Source organism: Falco peregrinus, chromosome 3 (assembly GCF_023634155.1).
Source record: "Falco peregrinus isolate bFalPer1 chromosome 3, bFalPer1.pri, whole genome shotgun sequence".
Lineage (NCBI taxonomy): Eukaryota > Metazoa > Chordata > Aves > Falconiformes > Falconidae > Falco > Falco peregrinus.
The window spans coordinates 93,155,305-93,174,379 of record NC_073723.1 but is presented as its reverse complement, the minus strand read 5'-3'; the positions used below and the strand labels follow the sequence as shown (position 1 = coordinate 93,174,379).

At 47.3% G+C, this 19,075-nt stretch overlaps 2 protein-coding genes across 5 annotated transcripts in view; one reads left to right on the top strand and one right to left on the bottom strand.

Annotated features, from left to right (window-relative positions):
- SLC22A23 (solute carrier family 22 member 23) overlaps positions 1-11,044 on the top strand; it is a 113,736-nt gene extending 102,692 nt beyond the window's left edge. For 2 of the 4 annotated variants that reach the window (XM_055798427.1, XM_055798426.1), the window contains 2 exons: positions 812-935; positions 6,622-11,044. In XM_055798427.1, coding sequence (XP_055654402.1) covers positions 812-935; positions 6,622-6,979 — 482 coding nt within the window. In that variant the 3' untranslated portion in view covers positions 6,980-11,044. The other 2 variants (XR_008746253.1, XM_055798428.1) reach the window with 2 other exon arrangements.
- Positions 11,045-12,404: 1,360 nt separating this feature from the next.
- On the bottom strand, positions 12,405-18,681 carry PSMG4 (proteasome assembly chaperone 4). The gene is made up of 3 exons (XM_055798430.1): positions 18,418-18,681; positions 18,216-18,291; positions 12,405-12,667 (listed from the first exon to the last, which is right to left on the bottom strand). The coding sequence occupies exons 1-3, from the start codon at positions 18,595-18,597 to the stop codon at positions 12,546-12,548; spliced, it is 378 nt and encodes a 125-aa protein (XP_055654405.1). The 5' UTR covers positions 18,598-18,681; the 3' UTR covers positions 12,405-12,545.
- Between the last annotated feature and the right edge of the window lie 394 nt (positions 18,682-19,075).

The window sequence follows — 19,075 nt, the reverse complement described above, 5'->3', positions numbered from 1 at the left end:
GAGGGACCCACGGGAGCTTGTGCAACCCTGGATCAGATATCCCATCCCTGCCCGCAGAAGGTGGGGAGCAGGGATCAAATGAGAGATGTATTGTCATTGTGGCCAGGAGACAGAATCCTTTAGCTTTGTTTAGATTTACTGGGGTTTCTCCCTGTGCTTGGTAGACACTGTTCACCCCTGGAAACCTCACTGCCATCCAGCCATGAAATGACTGAGCAAAGAGCCTTGCTGGACACAGTGACTTAGGGGAGGGCTTCACCGTCCTTGGCATCAGCTTTTCTCACCCAGGGTGTCAGGTGAAGGCTGTCAAGCTGGCTATTAGGGCAGAGTCTGCAGACTGATCATGTGCAGGGGCTTAGCACGGAGACGGGAGCACTGTTATTTCTTTCCCTCTTGTCCTACAAGCCTCCCTGGTGCCTAAGCCACCGAGCTGTACCAGATGTTTGGCAGCTTGATGAACGCTGGCTGCCTCCGCTTGTCTGTCAAACGTGGGAGGGAAGCGGCTGGTGCCTATAAGACTGCCCAAAGATCTATTTTTTTTCTTGGGTTTTACTTTTTTGTGGTGGCTGGACATAAGCAATTCAGAGATCACTGCCATTTTTGGCATGGCATTATGGGGTTTTTTTCAGGTATGTTTGTGTTTCAGGTGCTTAGGGAATGGATTTTATAAATACCAGTTTTAAATTAGTATTACAAAAATTACTCAAGTTCTTGTCTAGGGAGGATGAGTAACAGAAACAATTTTTCCTTGTTTTCTTCCTTGGAAGTTTGGCCTTATCCTCACTGTTCATAAACACACTTGTCTTGGCAGGTATGAGTGACAGTGTCAAAGACAAATTCTCTACTGCATTTTCCATCGTGGGTATGTTTTCTTCGCATGCGGTTGGAAGCCTCAGCGTGTTCTTCTGTGCTGAAATCACACCCACAGTAATCAGGTGAGACACTGGAGTCCCCTCTTCAAAGAGTAGGGATGAAATTATCCTCATTTAATTGATAACTGACTGTGTAACTTAATACACTGTATGGGAGGAGAAATCCCCCATAGTTGGGAGACCTCATAGCAATTTTTGGGCTGCTCCTTAATGTCACTGCAGTCAGTCTGCCCAAGTAAATGCCTGTCTGTAGACAGAGGCTTTGTTTCCCATAGCTCCACCTTGTGTCCCATCGTGGTGATTTTCAGTAAGCTGGGCATCATGAATTGCATTTGTTTGCAGTGCAGTATGGTCTTAAATACTTAGCGGAACCAGATAGTGCAGTTGAACCATGTCACTGCTTCACATACTCTGGCTGGACTTGTACAAGCAGTGACCATGTGAATATGTGGCTTGATATTAAAAGAGAAATTCCACAAGTGTGCAGAGGAGGACATAGGTGCCAGCAATCCCTGCCTCCATTAATTAATCAGGCCAGCTATAGGGGTACTTTGATGGAAAGGAGGTGTTGCAGCATGTGGTGTTAAATGCTTTTGGTGTGTACAGGTGCTCTGCAAGTCTGCCTCTCCTACAGCAGCATCAGTGTGAGTGGTTTGCCTTTTATTGCAGATAGTCATCTTTCTCTTTGCACCCAGATCTATTTTAGCAAAGGCTCAAAGTTTTTTTTTAAAAAGGAGTGCTTTCACCCCAGGCAGTAGTAGAAATCAGGCAGATGGTCTTTGCTGGAAAGCTTCTCATAAAATGTGTTGTCAGGTTTTTGTACCATTTTCTGTATTCACTGTTTATTACCTTTCACAGCACAAAGGTTGTGCTTTTGTGTTCTAGATTATGTTTTCAGCAATGCTGCAGCAATTTAGGAGTCTGCCTGGCCTCCATTGAATTTCCCAGGAATGTAGGTCATATGGATGGGAGGAAGAGAGGGTGGAGGGAAGCGGAATCTCGGTTTTTTCCGCTCTTTTTTTTTTTTTCCCCCCTCCAAATTATATACCTTTTCAATAACTTTGCAGAAGTATTACAGCAAAACTGTCAGCTGAGTAGCCAGAGTCTCCTTGATCCATGGCCTTTTCTTCCAAGCAATCTGACTTTGTGAATGTATTTTACAGGTAACGTTATTTCCACAGGGAAAGGCAATGTGAGTGGTGAGGTTATACAGCACCCAAAACACTAACAGCTATTTACTTCAGTGTGTGTCACTCAGTATGGTGGTTTTATGCCTCTTTAATTTTCTCCTTGTCTCTGTTTGAAAGACACATAGATAAGGAATTGGCCACGTCAACCAGAAGAGAATCTACCAATGTCAGATGCACGGTGTGAACTTTGCAAGCTATTTTTCTTAAATCATTTATATGTCTACAGGGAAGGGGACAAAATCCTAGTTGGGAGCTGAAATTCTGCTTCCCCCGACTCTGCTGGGTGACACCAGGCGAGTGACCATAGCTGGATATGCCTCAGGGTCCCCATTTATTAATAGGGATGATGACACTGCAGTGCTTTGTGGTCCTGTCACTGTGAAGCTCTTGATAAGAACCACTCCGGGCTCTAATTAGTGGGTGGCGCTCAGCGCGGTGTGTAATCCTGTCTCAGGCGGAGGTGTGTCGTTAAGCTTCCTTGTATCTTGGGTTTTGGTGGGATCTGCCTGCTCCCTCATAACCTGTTCCCCAGAATACTGCCTTGGATGCCCTTCAGCGTGTCAGACCATGTCAATATACTTTTGGTTGAATGTGGAGGAGCCTTAAGGAAAAGGGAGGCAGAGAGAGCACTGGGGCCATCTCTGGGGTTTCTCTGATCAGATCCTTTACCTGTAATCCCCCATCCCTAAGGGAGGAAGACAGCGCTGCTGTTGTCGGAGTAGTGGTGGCATAATAGTGAAGCCGTAGCACCCGGCCAGCTCTGCTGCTGTGGGGTTGAGATGAACAGTTACAGCGGTGTAGGAGGAAAGCAGCCATCTTCATCGCCCAGAGGTGCCACCTGCTCCAGAAGCACAAAGGTCCCATGCTGTCATGTGGCACAGAGGGGTCTTTGTACCCTTGCGCTGCACCCCGGTCTCCTGGCGCTAGGTTAGGAGAGCTTCACCTGCAGCTCCCGTTCCTTGTACCGGGGGCTTTGGTATGGAGCTCCTTCCAAAAACTGAATCTAAGCACTAAGGGGTGCTGATAATCCATCTCTAACAATCTTGATGGGAACACCACTGCAGTCTGCCCAGCTACTAGGTAGGAATAGGCTGAGGAAAGCATAGCGTGTCCTCTCCCCGTCCTCTGTGTGCTCAGTTACTACCAAGTGGGAGAGAGATCTGCTGGTTTTTCTCTCTCTGTCCTGCTTTTGTGCCCACCTGGCCAAAGAAATGGAGAGTGGAAATTAGAAATTAGGAGCTTTACCCATCAAGAGCCATCTCAACCCAAATTTCCAGCGGGTACGGTGCTGTTTACTGGGACCTGAACCAGGCCTGGCTTTCCAAAGGCAGCGCCTTGCCCCGTGAAGCCGAGGGATGCCCTGGTGTGCCAAAGAAGCTCTGGCCTGGGACTGAGCGCACAACAGGGTCACTTACAGACAGGAAAGGCAGGGAAAAACCATGGAGGTTTCCAAGGACTGACTTCAAGAAGTGCCTGAGCTGGCTGGTCAGAGCCCTCAAAACCTGGACTGAATCCAGTGCTGGCCCTGCTTTGTGCGGGAGGCTGGAGCACGTGCTCTCCCAAAATCTTCTCCACTCCTCCAGCCCGAGTGGTGCTCTGGCTCTTTTGTACCCTGAGCCGTGCCACCCGCCCAGATGTTTGCTCAAGACAGACAAATGGCCATCTGAAGATAGGATTAACGTTCCTCTGCTCCCCTGAGCAGTGGTGAGAAGGGCAAATCCCCTTTCTTGGGCTTAGCCTGGTTTGAGCAGAGAATATCACTGAGGGTGTTTTGCTGCTCTCCGAAAAAAACGCTGCGGCAGCGAGCGAGGAAATTCTCCCCTGTGAGCTAGGAGGCCCCTTCTGAGGGCAAAATTGTGGACCAAGGTCCTTTCATGATTTGCCCACGCCAGGACCATAAGCCAGCAGCCCTCACAGTCCCTCTCCTGGCTCTGCTTTGCAGCTTGGAGCGCCCTGGAAGCACCAACACTGGCCTCCTCCCACGGGAGACCTGGCACTGAGGAAGAGCGGTGCCCCAAAAACACCCTCAATGGTTTTGATTTCCACCTGCTGCCCTGTAGCACCTGCAGAAAGTGTGAATTACAAGGGTGCTGCCTCTCTTGCCCTGTACCCATTTCTCTGATGTGCATGTGAATAACAAAAAATTCCTGACAGCATTTTTCAGTTTCCTTTTCTCTCCTCCCCTCCCCCCACCCCTGAATTTATGTCTTTGCAGTATAATCAAACATTTTTTAAAAAATCTTCTAGGACACATACCGAAATGTATTTTCAAGCATTCTTTTGTCAGGTTGTGATGGTGCTGGATAAAGTAATGCCTGCTCTAATGACTGGTGTCATATGGAAAAACTTTTTTTTTTCCCCTTCCAGATCTGAAGCTACTTGCCCTGTAATGACAGAGCCGCCTTTGTTGTTGCCTTTTCCTGTTTCCTTTCAGCTTGTTTGATGGCCTTCTACAGGGGCTTTTAAAACTCACCTCAGGTCCTTCTTGGGGGTTGAGATACAATTTAGCTGTAGCAAATACTGATGTAAATAAGCCAGGTTTTTGTTGCTCCAGAGCCAGCTTGGAGAGTGATTTGCCATGCATTCAGGGCTGGTTGTGTCGATTACTCATGTGAGCGTATTAATGAAGTTGCAGGGAGGCCAGCTGCACAATGGCCGCATTCAGCTGGGTTGCTAAATTGCCATTGGAAAGCTGGCAAGTTTTTAATAAGGGCTTTTGCAGTATTTGGGGAAATCACTGTTGTCTGTGAAAAATGCCCTGCCGAGTCGGAAGAATTAGAAGGTGCATATGTGGGTTTTTGATCCAGTCAGTGTCCCAAGAGCATCTTTTGAACCCTGTGCTTGCTGCACTTCAGCTGTCAAGTAAGCAGCGGTGGGTTTTGGAAAGGATTGGGTGCAGATTAGCTTTAACACGGTGGTTGGCTGAGTGAATTTGGCATTTGTAGGTTTGTAATGCTGTGATTACTAGTATGCTCAATAGTAGATGAAGCTTTCTTTTTTTCCAAATGGCTGATGTAAAGCAGTTCAGTTGTCTTCTGTAAGGTCCAGTTATCGTTAATAATTACATCTCTGCTTTTGGGCCAGGAACTGAAGCACCTGAGCCTATCTGATCACCAGAGGGTTTGGGAATAGATGGCATCTCCCAGAGGAGCTGCAGGAAGCGTGCTGCCCAGGCGAGCCGGGGGATGGAGGCGTGGGGAGCAGGGTGCCAGTGATTAAGCTCACAGGGAGACCTCCCTCTGCAGGCAGCAGCGTCTTTGGGAAATGAAGGACAGGCTGCCACTCTCAAAGGTTTTACTAAAACAAGTCACTTGAGGGTGACACTTGGCTGGCTGGAGACCTCAGTGGTGCCGCAGCAGAAGGAGGGAATGGTCTGCCCCAGAGAAACGCCTGTGGTGCCGCTTCTGCGCGGGGTCACCCAGCAGAGATGAGCACGAGCTGTGCCTCGGAACAAGGTGGGCATGCACATGGTGCTGCAGGTGTGCCCGGCCCGCTGCTCCAGCAGCTGGAGAGGCTGATGAGCAAGACGAGGGACTGCAAGAGAGGTTGCTGGCATAGGCGAGTGTCATGAGAGAGCACTGAATTTGGCTTGCACAAGCAACTGCCACGCTTGCAGCTGGAGGAAGATGAGGTTATTCTTGCACTTTTTTTAAGCTTTAATGTGTTTCTGTTGTTTTTTGTTGTGCGTGCATGTATCATCTCAATACACAAGCACGTTGCATTTAAGTAATAAGCATTTCTGCTATTATTTTATAAATATTTTATAAAGTTACCTATTTATAATTTAAGCATTTCACCAATGCTAAGTTTTTTGTAACCTTTCTGTGATACAAGAAGAACAAGAAAGAGTGAAGTGAGGGATGTACCTGAACTTGTACAGCGAGTTAAGAGGAGGTCTCAGAAATGAATCCCAAACTCTTGTTTTCCTGTTCTGACCACTAGCTATGTTATCTTTTTTTTCTGAAAAGTGTGCATTTTATTATAACATCAGTGTGTTGAGAGGTTCCAGCCACAACATGTTTTTATGGAGAAAATATTTCAGCACTCAGTGTTTTGTGTAAGGGACCAGGGTAGTGGCCTATAAAGTCTAATCTCCTGCCTCCACTGCTGACTGATGCAAGACACTTTAGAGGCAGCCAAAATTGACTTTTGCACCTACTGCTTCTTGGCGTGAGCTGGAGAAGGCTGGCATGCGAAGTGAAATCTGGTTATCCTCCACTGAATATAGAAATACTTGGAAATAGGAATAGTTTAGAGGGCTGTCTACACACTCACGTGACAAAGCTCCTCTTCCTCTTACACGGGGGCAGTTACACGGGTGTGAAAAGCTACTGCAGTGGGTATAGTTGTTTCCCCACGCTGAGGCAAAGAGGCAGCAATGATCTACGACAGCAAAGCAATTCCCTGCTTGAGTTACCGTGCAGTATGAAAGCTGTGAGCAAGCCAGGCTTGCCTCAGAGCTTTCTGATGCTCAGGTGCGTGCTGGACAGGGGGTTGGTCTGCGGGACCAGGAGCGAGGGGGCTGCGGGGCCGGGCTCTCACCTCTGCTGTGTCCGCAGGGGAGGCGGGCTGGGGCTGGTCCTGGCCAGCGCGGGCTTCGGCCGCCTGACCGCCCCCATCATGGAGCTTCACAACCAGAAAGGCTACTTCCTCCACCATGTCATCTTCGCCTGCTGTACGCTCATCTGCATCATCTGCATCCTGCTGCTGCCAGAGAGCAAGAACCAGAACCTGCCTGAGAACATCCCGGACGGGGAACATTACACCCGGCAGCCTCTCCTGCCACACAAGAAGGGGGAGCAGCCCCTGCTCCTGACAAACTCTGAACTCAAGGATTACTCTGGCCTTCATGACTCAGCAGCCGTGAGTGACGGGATCTCAGAGAACACCACTGCCAATGGGATGAAGTCGATGTAACCGGGTGGATTTTTTTTTCTTGTTGTTTTTGGTTGGGTGGGGTTTTCGTTTGTTTTTTTTTCCATTCTCCTCTTTCTTTTGTATTTTATTTGATGCTGTTGTGCAGGAGGAGCAGCACTTTGGGCAAAGGTGTTTTGCACAGATTTTACAAACCAGTGATGGAGCAGACACAGATTTGGGGGAATTCAACTCTGCTGCTAAAGCAACTTTTGGCATCTTCAACTGTTGTGCAGATTGCTCTTGAAAAAGTTATGGGGGAAAAGACTCATCTGAGAAAAGACCTGGCTGGAGGTAGCCCTTCAGAACTCTTTTTTTTCCTGCCATTAAATATGTATATTTATTTTGATTTATTCTCAAGAAGCACTTTATTTCCTTTTCCTTTCATAGATCACAAAAATGAAGCCATCTTATTATAAGAGGTGCAGCCATTCCAAGAAAGAAACCATGGGGGGGATTGTTTTCTGTTTTGTTTTTGTGTTTCTTTAAAGGAAAGAGGGATCCACTGCAAAGTTGAATTGACTGAAACTTAGACTTGTGCAACATTCTTCTGCCTGTCTAGAAAGTCCAAGCGCCCACGTTGCCTGCTGTGTTTGTGTACACCAAAAGAAAAAAGAAAAAACGAAAAAACAGAGCAAAGCCTGTTGTGACTCAAACTCTGACTGCATTTTAGGCAGCTTGTGTTTGTTTTTATAGCCCATGTGCACTTATAAGTTACTTTCTATATTAGTTTGGGGTTTTTTTACTGAATGCAGTGAAGAAAACCCTACCCAAATAAGCTGATTTTCAACAAGAATCAGCCTTCTGCATTTTAAGAGTCCATTAATCTATTTTAGCCAGTTCCTGCTGGTCTTTAATAGTAGTGTTGATAATGTAAATGATCTGACCAATGATGCAAAAATTAGTTTTGCCGAGAATGGCTTTAATTACCAGGAGGCCCAGAATCTCTGACTGACTGCTCCAGAGGAAGAGCATAGACCAGCAGAGGTGAAAAGTAAGGAGCATGGGCTACGATCCATACTTTTATTCCAAAAGACAGTACAACTGGGCTTCCCACTCCTGGGAATGAGTGTCCTGGTATTATCTTACCTGGTTTTAGAACCAGGGTTCGGGGTTTAAATTTACACGGACAAAATGTTTAAGTGACTATTTGAAAGGAATGAGTTGATGGCCTGTGAATAATGACTTACGGTCTGCTGTTGGCTGTCTTGGGGCTTTTAGAGGTGTTTTCTGGTTCTGACCCAAGAATATACAATGAACTCACACAGATTTCCCCGCATCCCCAGCTGCTCTCGTAGGATTTTCATTCAGGGAAAAAAAAAAGTTTACTCAAATTGGATCAGTCCTACTCTAGCCTAAGCAAAGTGAACATCCAGTTTGTCTCCTGCTGTGCAGATGGCACTTTGATAGTGGCCACTCAACTTCTCTCCTCCAGGCCCCAAACCAACTATTTCCTTTGGCCATCGGCTTTTGGTTCTCACTGTGTGAATATCGTGAGGATCTAGTTCAATGCAAGGACTTTGTAAACAAACAGCTTTCTTGCATTGTAGTTAATCTCCCTGCTCTCCCTCCCTCTTCTCCTTTCTCACTCAGGCCATCCATTTGTGATTGCTCGGTAGTGCAGACGTTCAGACAAACAGAGCAGCAGGATGTCAATGTTGTATTGAGTGTCCATATGATTGCCACTTTGTTTGATGTACATCTTGCGTTCACACACGTAGAAAGTGCTCATTTGCACTTTCCTCCTCTACCTTCCCTCCCCCTTTCTCCTTTGCTGTATATATTGTCAATTAACTACTGTACCTAACAATTTCCATCCTCCATTAGGCTGCCGATGTCTTCTTACAGTCCCCAATAAATCAGAGATACATGCTCCCGGGTGGGCGATGCAGTAAGTAGCACAGCCTCAGATGCTGCAAGGGGACAGGTAGACCTGCAGAAGTGACAGATTGTTGTGTTCAGAGTAACAATGTTGTCCTAAAGCTGCTAATTTTTGTACAGAGGATGTGGACATTCGGGTTCTTCTTGAGCCTGGTAAGAAACACTGGACCAGTTGATGGTAGTTTTGCCCAAAGTTACACTACTGGTTTTTTTCACCTTTGCTAGACTTGCTGTGACAGTGAGAGCCCGATCTTCCTTGCACTCAAGTTTTATTGTCGAGCTTGAGCGCAGCTGCTTCTCTTTTTGTTTTGTGCTGAGACTTCCGCAGTCAGTGTTCACCTAAGGAAAAAGCCCAGGTGTTCCCCATTCGCGCAGTATTCACATGCCAGATTTGTGCAATACCTTTTGCCTTCGATGCAAGATGCTTGTTGCAAGCCACGCACATTGAGGTGGGGGAAAAACAAACAGGGTTTCACAACAAAAAAATTGAAGAAGCAAAACAAGTCTTAAGGGAAGAGAAAAAGGGCCTGAAAGTGGAGAAGGTGCAAGCGCAGAGGCGGAGAGCAGCGTCCTGCCGTCCATCGTGCCGTGGAGCCAGCAGCTCCTTCGTTCATGGTCTCTGTGCCTGTGTGCTCAAGCTACGGTACGGCTTTTGTAGACCATCCACAAGTCTATAGAACTGGCTGCTTCCAGCACTGTCAGCGGTCCTGGTGTGCTCACCGCTGTTGTCCACAGCGCTTTATTGTTTCCTATTCTGGTGGTTGCTCTCTGATGACAGACGGGCCCAGGGAAGTGACTGGTTGTTTAAACATATCAACATTTATATAGTAAACAAACTAGGTGACAGGAACATGCAGCTTTTTTTTTTTTTAAAATCTTATGAAATTGACTTGATTTACTGCTTTTGCGGTTTTTTTTGCCTGAAACCAGGTAGTCGGTACTGATCTTCTGCAACATGGGGAACCCAAACTTGTCCAGTTGGTCTGGCCCTCTGCCTCTGTCACGACAATGAAACACAAACTTAATTCCCTGCCTTGGCAGCTCCAGTTTTGCTCCTTTTCCTGAAAAAATAAACACTTCTGTGATGATTAATTTTTTCCACACACGCTCACAGAGTTGAAAAGCCTTTGCTAAGCGTATCTTGCGTGGAGGAGTCGGGTACCAGGTGATGCAGCAGGGCAGAAAGGAAATACGGAGATGCTTACCCTGCTCCACCTGGTCCTGCAGCAGGACAGGGCGCTCTGCTGGGGTCCTGGTCTGCTGCACCACCAGCTCCGCAGCTGCGTCTCCTCCACAGCCATCACCAGGAAAGGCTTTTCTCAGGTGGCTCTTTCTGGCCACTGCAACAGGGAAAGCGGTCAGAGCTGCCCTATCCATTTTGGCCTTTTTCTGTGAACCTTCAGTAACCTCTAAGTTCATCAGTGAATCTTCCTTTGGGTTTACCATTCAAGGGCTTTATTCCATCTTTGTAAGTTTAAACAAAAATGTGAAAGTGACATTATGCTTGATGTTGGGGGTTTTGTCCCCTTTTAAGGTTTCGGTACTGCTTTTGTTACCAGACACACTGCAAATGGATAACAAGTCGCCCGTTTGCAAGTGTTTTGTGGTCACTCAGAAAGGGGTTTGTGTGATTTACTTCTTGGTTTCATTGAGCAGGTTTTTTGTTTGGGTTTGTTTTGTTGTTTTTTTTTTTTTAATGGAAGTATTTTACTTAACTGTTGCCACTTCCTGGACCCAACACTAAAGGTCACCAAACTGGAAGCAGAAGTGCCATTAACTGAACTCTGTGAATGTCAAGTCGCACCTGTAGCTGGCACATAAGACAACGCTATTAAGTGGGTGGGATGATCTCCCCCACTGTAACTTTTTTTTTTTTTAAGAAAAATAAAATTACAAACCTCATTTTAAATGTATTGTGTAAAATGTTTTGGGAAAGGAGTACGGTGTGTTATGTCTAGTGGGTGAGACCTCCCTCCCCATTTCAGTTTCTGATGAAGTTTTAAAAGAATCGTGTTACTGTATGTTTTGATCATGAATAGTCTGGTGGTGCTTCCTCATAGCACAAGCTTAAATCAAGTACTGAAAACAGTCTTACAAGCTAAATGTCTGCATGATGTTACATCTGTTGTACCTACTGAAAAGAACTTTGTATGTAAATGTACAGAATAAAAAGACGTTGTCCCATCAGTTTGCTCTCCTTGGTCTGGCTCCCTCGCAATGACTTCTGGAACGGCTCGGCAGTGGCTAATGTCAGTGGCATCTCAGCAAACAGTCCTACCCTCCTCTACAAACAGAATGAGCTGCTTGTAAATCAGGCTAATTAAATCAGCACATTGATTTGCAACTAATTATCCTTTACTATAATCACAGGAGAATGGTTGAGTCTGTTTCCTGGCTCATGTAAATTAAAAAGAAAATACCCTCCAACAGTTGTTTTTTGCTATTCTGATCTTGAACTGCAGCCAAGGACCAGTGACTGTTCGCAGCAGGTAAGGAAGGGCCCTCTGCGCCCACATCAAATCTGCCAACACCGAAGCCACTGGGTGTTCAAACCCCTTTGGACAAGAGGCTCATCAGGTTTGCACCCTCTACATCAGCAACCTCTCGGTTAAAGTTTTTAATTGCTGATTACGGTGCCACAGCAAGGTAAGACCCTACAGAAAAACTGATGAACTTAGGACAGTTGTCTAGCAGCAGTACCAGTGGGTTTTGTTTGTATCAGAAGCTTATGCCTGAGGCAGGGCTCAACTTGCAATGAAAAAAGAAATAACCTGGACTCGCTCATCAGGTTGGTACCTCAGTGTTCCTGCAAATTGCTGCGAACAGGCAGTGTGCCACAGCATGGCACACACCAACAGCTGCAAATGGCTACCCTGCCACTGGCTCTGGTTTGGAGTTTTTGGTATATTTCACTTTTACCTGCCTTTCTCAATGAACAAAACAGCCCATGGATCTGCCTTTGAAAGAATATCCATCCTACCTAAAAGCAAGTCCAGAGATGTAGAAGCAGGACACTTTGCTGTGGTGGTTGTGACCGCTCTGATTTTTCTAAGTATGCTCAATTTACACACATGATGCTCTTCTAGCAGCCTGACAGTTTTATCTATGGCCCTGAAATTCAAGCTGTGCTTTTCCTTTCTGTGTAGCCCTCAGGGATGTACAGATAACCCTTTGTGAAACCCTTCCTCAGTGCCCAAGAGATTGAAGGAAATCCAGTGTTTAGCACTAGTATCAACAACCAACAGGGGCTAAAAGGAGCAAAGCAACACTCGTTTTGTTACAGCTTCACAACACAAAAATGTGGGCTTTCTTATTTGAGCACTACAAGCTGCCATACTATGTTCAATACTAATCCGTAACAGATTAATTGTACAGCTAGAATTTGGAACCAGTTTCCCAGCAGATCCCAGTACTGAATGGAGGCCAGACTCTGCGCACATTTTTACAATGATGTTCATACATTGCAGAATATTTTCTATTCTACTCACCTGTCCCCTACTTAACAGAGTAGCAAATTTGAAAAAAAAAAAAAAAATCCAGGTCCAAGTGTATTTAGGTCCATCTATATTTAATAACAATTGCAAATTCAAACAAAACAATACAAAACAAATGTACTAAATGTCAGTGTGAAGATTGCAATCAGGTTTTCTAAAACAAAAACTTCAGGTTATTTTATAATGATGCAAACTCAGAACTTCTCTGGAAAAGCCATCATTTCTTCTTTGATCCTGTTTTCTATGAGCAAGGTGAAATTGCTGTCTGTATTTTGAAGATTGTAGCTAACAAATATCTGTTTTTTCGTCTTGCTGGCTAAAAGACAAAACAATAGTCAGCCATAGTTTGCTCTTTATATAAAAGTGATGATGGTAGTCAAGCAAGCCTCTTAAAAACCTGTACCATGCAGATTTCTAAGACTACGTTCTCTACTCCTGCCAAGCTGGACCCAGTTATAAAGGAACAGCAGAACAAGTACCTTGAGCACTGGCACGTTGGGCAAAACTATGCAGGTCATTGAAATGGGCAATATAAGCCTGGTGACTACCAACTAGTCTTTGGCCTGATGCAAACAGCCATTAAGTCACTAAAAAGCCTTGCAGTGCTTTTAGTGGATTTTGGATGCTTCTTAAATATAGTACAGTTTAAGTGAAACCACAGACTATACTGGACTCTTAGCACTGAAATCTAGTTTATGAGTTGGTAACTGTGCTGTGGAAAACACTTAACAGAGGGAAAAGTGCACAGGAAAGTGATTGGGCCCCAATTAACAAAGTTCTGTTTTACTGTGAACCCCTAAAAAGGCTCCCAAAAAGCACGCACCAGTCTTGTCTAAGCCTGCTGTCAACAAATGTGTTTCCTTTAACCTTTATTTGTATGGTGTCCATGAACACTCAAGAGGCTGGAGAGCCTGGGCTGGACGTGATGAAGCTGAGCACAAGTTGCAAGTTACTGTAATGACAAATACCTAGAGAGAGGTGCTATAAAATTAAAAGCTGCCTTCCATGACAGAGCTAATTAACAGTGACAAAAATAATGTCCACTGGGGAAGGAAGACTTAATTATCAGTGCAGATCGGATAACACCAATAAGTGTTTTATAAATAAAATGGAATCCTACTTAGATTTTACCATAGTAATATAGCAAAGCTGTAACTCTCTATATATTGCTAAAGCTAAATTTTGTGAAGAATGTAAGCACCATAGAGGCAAAATAGGCACTAAAATTAAACTGAGTTGTGTAAAATGGAGGACAAAAAATGGTATTCAGGTCACGAGATATTCTGGGCTGAGCTGGGAGCTGATGATGCTAGGGACAAATCAGACTGTTGTGCTGAATATTCAAAAATATCATCTGAAATTTAAAAAATTAAAATAAAGACACCAGAACTAATACATCGGTCCTTTCTACATGAGAAAGTTAACTACAGAAGACCTATATAGACATACAAAATGTAGTTAAACAAGTCCTTTGAGGCATTTTCATTATGAAAATCAATTTATTATTATTTTCCATTCTAACAGGTTACCAGCTTCCCAGCTCAGTAAAAGTAGAGCTGTTTCTGAAATGCAAGGACTCATTTGCCTTTTAAGACTTGGCACTACAAAATGCTGATGTAATGCAGCACGTTGCTCTGATTGCAAAAGTGCTTGGCACCAGATTTTGTGGTATAAAGCAGCATGTTTTGTAAGCACTAGTGCTTCATCATCATGCCCTAAATGAATGCAATGCTAATTCTGAACTAATTAATACCATTATCCTAGCTAACGAAGCTATATTGTACACTGCAGTGTCAAAACTCAACTTCTTAATTATGTTTGCGTAAGATCCATCCGAGTCTCTGGGATGCTGTTCCAGTTCCCAGCAACACCGTGAATCCCTCAGGGCTGCCTGCACCAAGCAGCTCTGCTCCCAGCACCCTTCCCGGGCTCTAAGGGGGAGCAGGACCTTTTCTGTCCCCACTTCATAGAATCACAGAGTCATTTAGGTTAGAAAAGACTTCTAAGATTATCGAGTCCAGCCACAAACCTAACGCTGCCAAGTCCACCACTAAACCATGTCCCCAAACGCCATGTCCACATGTCTTTTAAATACCTCCAGGGATGGCAACTCAACCGCTTCCCTGGGCAGCCTGCTCCAGTGCTTGACCACCCTTTCAGTGAAGAAATCTTTCCTAATATTCAATCTAAACCTCCCCTGGCGCAACTTGAGGCCGTTTCCTCTTGTCTTATCACTTGCTACTTGGGAAGAGAAACCTTGCCTGCAGATTCATTTGGACACGTGGACTCTTACGGGAAGGACAAAAGAGGGAAGACCTTATGCCTCCATGGAAGACTCTCTGCAACTTCAGAATAAAGCAGAAAACTGCAAAAGATAAGGCTTACTGAAAAAGCCCTGCAGCGGGGCTGCTCCTCACATTGCCTGGCTAATAACCCCTGTTGCACCAGCCCCTCGAAGTGGAGGAAAGCTTCTCCAGCAGCCGCGGCATGCCAGGTGCCAGGAGGCACTATGCCAGCACAGACCCACTCCTACAACCTTATGGACTGGGCACCAGTCCTAAGCCTGAAGAGGCGTAGCAGCAGGAGAATGGACAGAACAAGCATTAGGCGTTAAAAGTCTGTAGACCATTCATGCTGGAAGAGAGGTAGGTGGTGGAGGAGAACTGTGCCCAGCCCAGAAAGCCTCAAAGAAGAGGCGAAGGTGATCTTCACTGAGAGCCAGCCAGTCCCTACAGAGGGAAGATGAAGCCATGGTGCTTTTCAGCAGTGACTGTGGCCAAAAGCACTGTGATTTCAGGACAGGCAGGTAAGGGAGGCACTAATGGACAAGGCATTCTCAAGAATCGGACTCCACTAATCTATGGGAAACAATCTTTTAGGATTTGGGTTTCTTGACTAGCGAGACATATCTCATGCCAAAGCAATCAGGCAGGCTGGTGGGAAACAGTCCACCCACCTAACACAAACAGATACAGGTAAAAATAGGTAGAAAGAGGAAGAGGAACATGGCAAATGTGTCTTCAGCAATGGAAAAGGGAAAAAAAAAACCCAACCCTGAAATAAGGAAGGAGTCAGTACACCAAATGCAGCTGCTCTGGCTAGGGCCCCTACCAGTCTCCACACGGGAGAACGTGTACACTGATGCACAGCAGCACTGAAACTCCTGCTTCCCCTGTGGCAGGGAACCTGGCATTGCAAGAATAAATGGCAGATGACTGAATTAAGACTGGGAAGGATAAGAAATAAAAATACTTATATTCAAATGGCATCATGCGTTACTTAAGTTAGCGCTTGCAAAGACCAGAATGGAAACGGTATGCTAAAAATGGTGACGGCATGGGGGGGGGGGGGGCGGGCAGTGGCAGGGAAGATACTGCCTGCCTGAAGATTACCACATGGCAGGATGGTTAGAAAGGCTACCTTGGAAGTACAGCTAAAAGTCAGACATGGCTGTGAATAGCATCTCTGTTATTACAGAATTTATGGGAGTAACAGGGTTTAATTTCCCAGAGGAAAACTAAACACCAATGACAGTAAAGCTTGGTGTTTCTAGCCAAGGCAGAACACAGATTTCCTTACCGAACACTCTGAACAAAGAAGATACAGAGATGCTTAGTGATGATCTTGCAGATCCACTGGTTTCAGGAGAATAAATAATTTTGGAATAAGCGACCATGAGCTGACTTGAATTGCTGGAGTGCCAACAGCAAGCTTAAATACTAAGTTGTAGGATTTCAGAAAGAAGATGTATTTCTTTTTTCAAAAGTCAGTTATGCTCAGGTGAAGAGGAAAAATAATTATTCAAAGCCAGAAGTGTATTACTGACTTTGTCCTTCCAACCAAAGGTGAAAAAGCTCTACAGGCCTTTCTCAATACAGTATCAATATCCTCAAGCAGGATAGCACGAGTAAGAATAGTATCTATGTATAAATAGAATATAAAAGGGGCTGACTAGCAAGGATATCTGCAACCCAGAGTTTAGATGGCACAGATACAGAGGAACATTGACTAAAAGCCTAGCTGGGCCGTAGCTGGCACAGCAAGCTTAAAATGAAATAATGAAAGACACTAAAGGCACACCAAAAAAAAAAAAATAGGAAGGTGCATTATGCTCTGAGGATAAAGAGTAACCAATATTCCAGTACCAAGCAACACTCGCTTCTCACTAACAAAGTATGTGAAATTAGCAATGTAAATAAGAAAATTACCTTTTTAAAAAAAGGCAGCAAAACCGAGGCCACTTACTAGGAGAAAAGTCAGGTGACCCAGGCAGCCTCTGACCTAGAATACTGAAAGAACTAATACAAGAATGGCACGTTACTACCAACCCTATCTGTGACATCAGTAATAAGTCTTTTAAGAGTTGAGATAGCAAGGATGTGTAATAAAAAAAAAAAAAACAAAAAAAAACCGAACAGGAGAGGGTGAGAATCACAGAGACAACAGAGAATCACGGAGACAACAGAGCTGTTAGCCTGACTCTGGTGCCACACAGAAGCTTAGAGCAAGATTCAGAAGTAGTAATGAGTAACGCAGAGACCAAATGGAAAGCAGCATGAACTGTAACACTTTCTCCAAAGTAAACTCTCTCTGACTACATTTTTACTGACTTCTTAATGATAATGCACTAATTACACAGAAAGAAATCATGTTATACAATACCCCACAGAACTGTTACTTAAAGTGGAAATGATTGAAGCCAGTAAGTAGAGAAAGAGCTGCCAGCAGGGGAGACTACAACAGCAGTTATTAAAAGATAAGTTAGCAGGAAGAAGAAAAGACACTGGTACTGTTTTTCAAAGATCAGTCTTGTAAGCAACCCTTTTTGATAAATGCATTAGTGGCCATACTGAAGAAGTAGGTGTAGACTCATCAAACTACCTGACAATACAAACTCAGGGCATGTCGCCCGTAACAAAGATCAGCACACAAATCATTCAGAAGAATTACATGGCGCTTCCAACCAAAGTAACAGAAGTAAGATGAAACTGAGCAGTGCAGCATCTTGCATTTAAAACCTGGTACCAAGTAGTGCAGCAGCTCACCAGCTGGAGCTGCATCAGTGACAGGCAGGTGATGATGAGTGACCAGCATGATGCGGCAGCCAGGGATGTGAAGGTGCCAGGACGCATGAGGCCAGGTATTTGTTTTAGTGGAGATACAGGAGTTTGAAAGCATTAAGACTCAGGGATCTGGCTAGGTCAGCACTGCGCTAGGCATAGCGGGATACTCTTACACATGCTGAAAAAGAAGACATCCTCAGAGGTGCCCAGCAAGGCCAGGCAGAACAAACGCTGACATCTGTGAGACGATCCAGAACCTTCCAGGCCAGAACTTCCCAGAATGTGGGGGCTAAGGGGTGCAAGATGCGATGAGGGCTGGCTTCATCTTTAGGCAAAATGCATGTGCCTTGCGTGACAGCCACCCCACCGCACAGAAGCATCGCAGGTTTATGGAGGTCACTGGAAATCCCACTCGACAGGCACCAGCATGTGCTTTCCCTGCCTCACACCCACGGCCCGGGTTGGGCTATTAAATATGATATTAAATAACAACTTAAATATTAAATGAACATACGCGTTGGATGATGCTCGGCGCGCCCTGAGGCAGAGCCCCCGGGCCGGGGCTCGCACACAGCTGGGAAAAAGTGACTCCGCGTGGAAACCGCCGGTGCCGGGGGTCTGCCGGGGGATCTGCTGGCGGCAGCGAGCCAGCCCCCCCCGCGCCCCCCACACACACCGGGGCGGCGGCTCCACGGCCACAAGCACGGCCCAGCCCCGGCCCGCCCGGCCCCCCCGCCCCCGCGGAAGGCAGCCCCCCCCTCCCCCCGCCCCGCAGCCGGCCCCGCCGCCGCCCGCACCTACCCAAGCGCTGCGCCAGGCAGGCGGAGGCGGTGTCGGAGGGATCGCCCAGCAGCGAGGCGGCCACCGGGATGCTGTCCTGCAACGGGAGCAGAGCACGGGGCCGGTCAGTCCCCACCGGCGGCGGGGCCCCGCCAGCCGCCCCCCACCCCCCCGCCCCGCCGCAGGGGTCCCGCAGCCCGGGGGAGGCGACGGGGACACTCACGCGGGGGCTGCACATGGCGACGGCCAGGCTGGCGAGGGCGGGCGCGGCGCCCACCCAGAGGAAGAGCGAGTCCCGCAGCCGCATGGCGTGGAAGTGCACCCGCTGCTCGCCCAGCCGCCCGCTGAAGTCGTGCAGGGCGATGCCGCCCCCCGCCGCGCCGCCGCCGCCCGCCGCCTCCATCGGCCCCGCTCCCGGCGCAGCCAGGCCGCAGCGCGCAGGGCCCGAGCGGGCGGCCCGCCCCGCTGCCCGGGGAGGCGGCGCTCCGCCGTGCCCGCCCCGCCGCAGACGCTGCCGGCGGTGCCACCCCCCGGCACCGGGCCCTGCGCAGCCGCCGGCTCCGGGCACGGCCGGCAGCAGCCGGGGGGCGCACACGCTCCGGCTGCGGAGCCCCCCGCGGTACGCGCGCCGCTCCCCCCGCCCCAGTCACTGCGCGCACCCCCCCGGGGGCGCACCCCTGCCCGCCCCCCACCCCCCGAAGTGTGCACCCCCCCGGTCGGCGCGCACCCCCTCCGTACGCCCCCCCGAAGGACACAGCCTCCCCTCGGAGCGCCTCCCCCCGCGGCACACCGGCAGCCCCGGCGCGCCCCCAGCGCACGGTCACGCAGCCGGTCGGCCACGCTGCCCCCCCCGCCCCCCGGGGCTCACCGGCGCTGCCCCC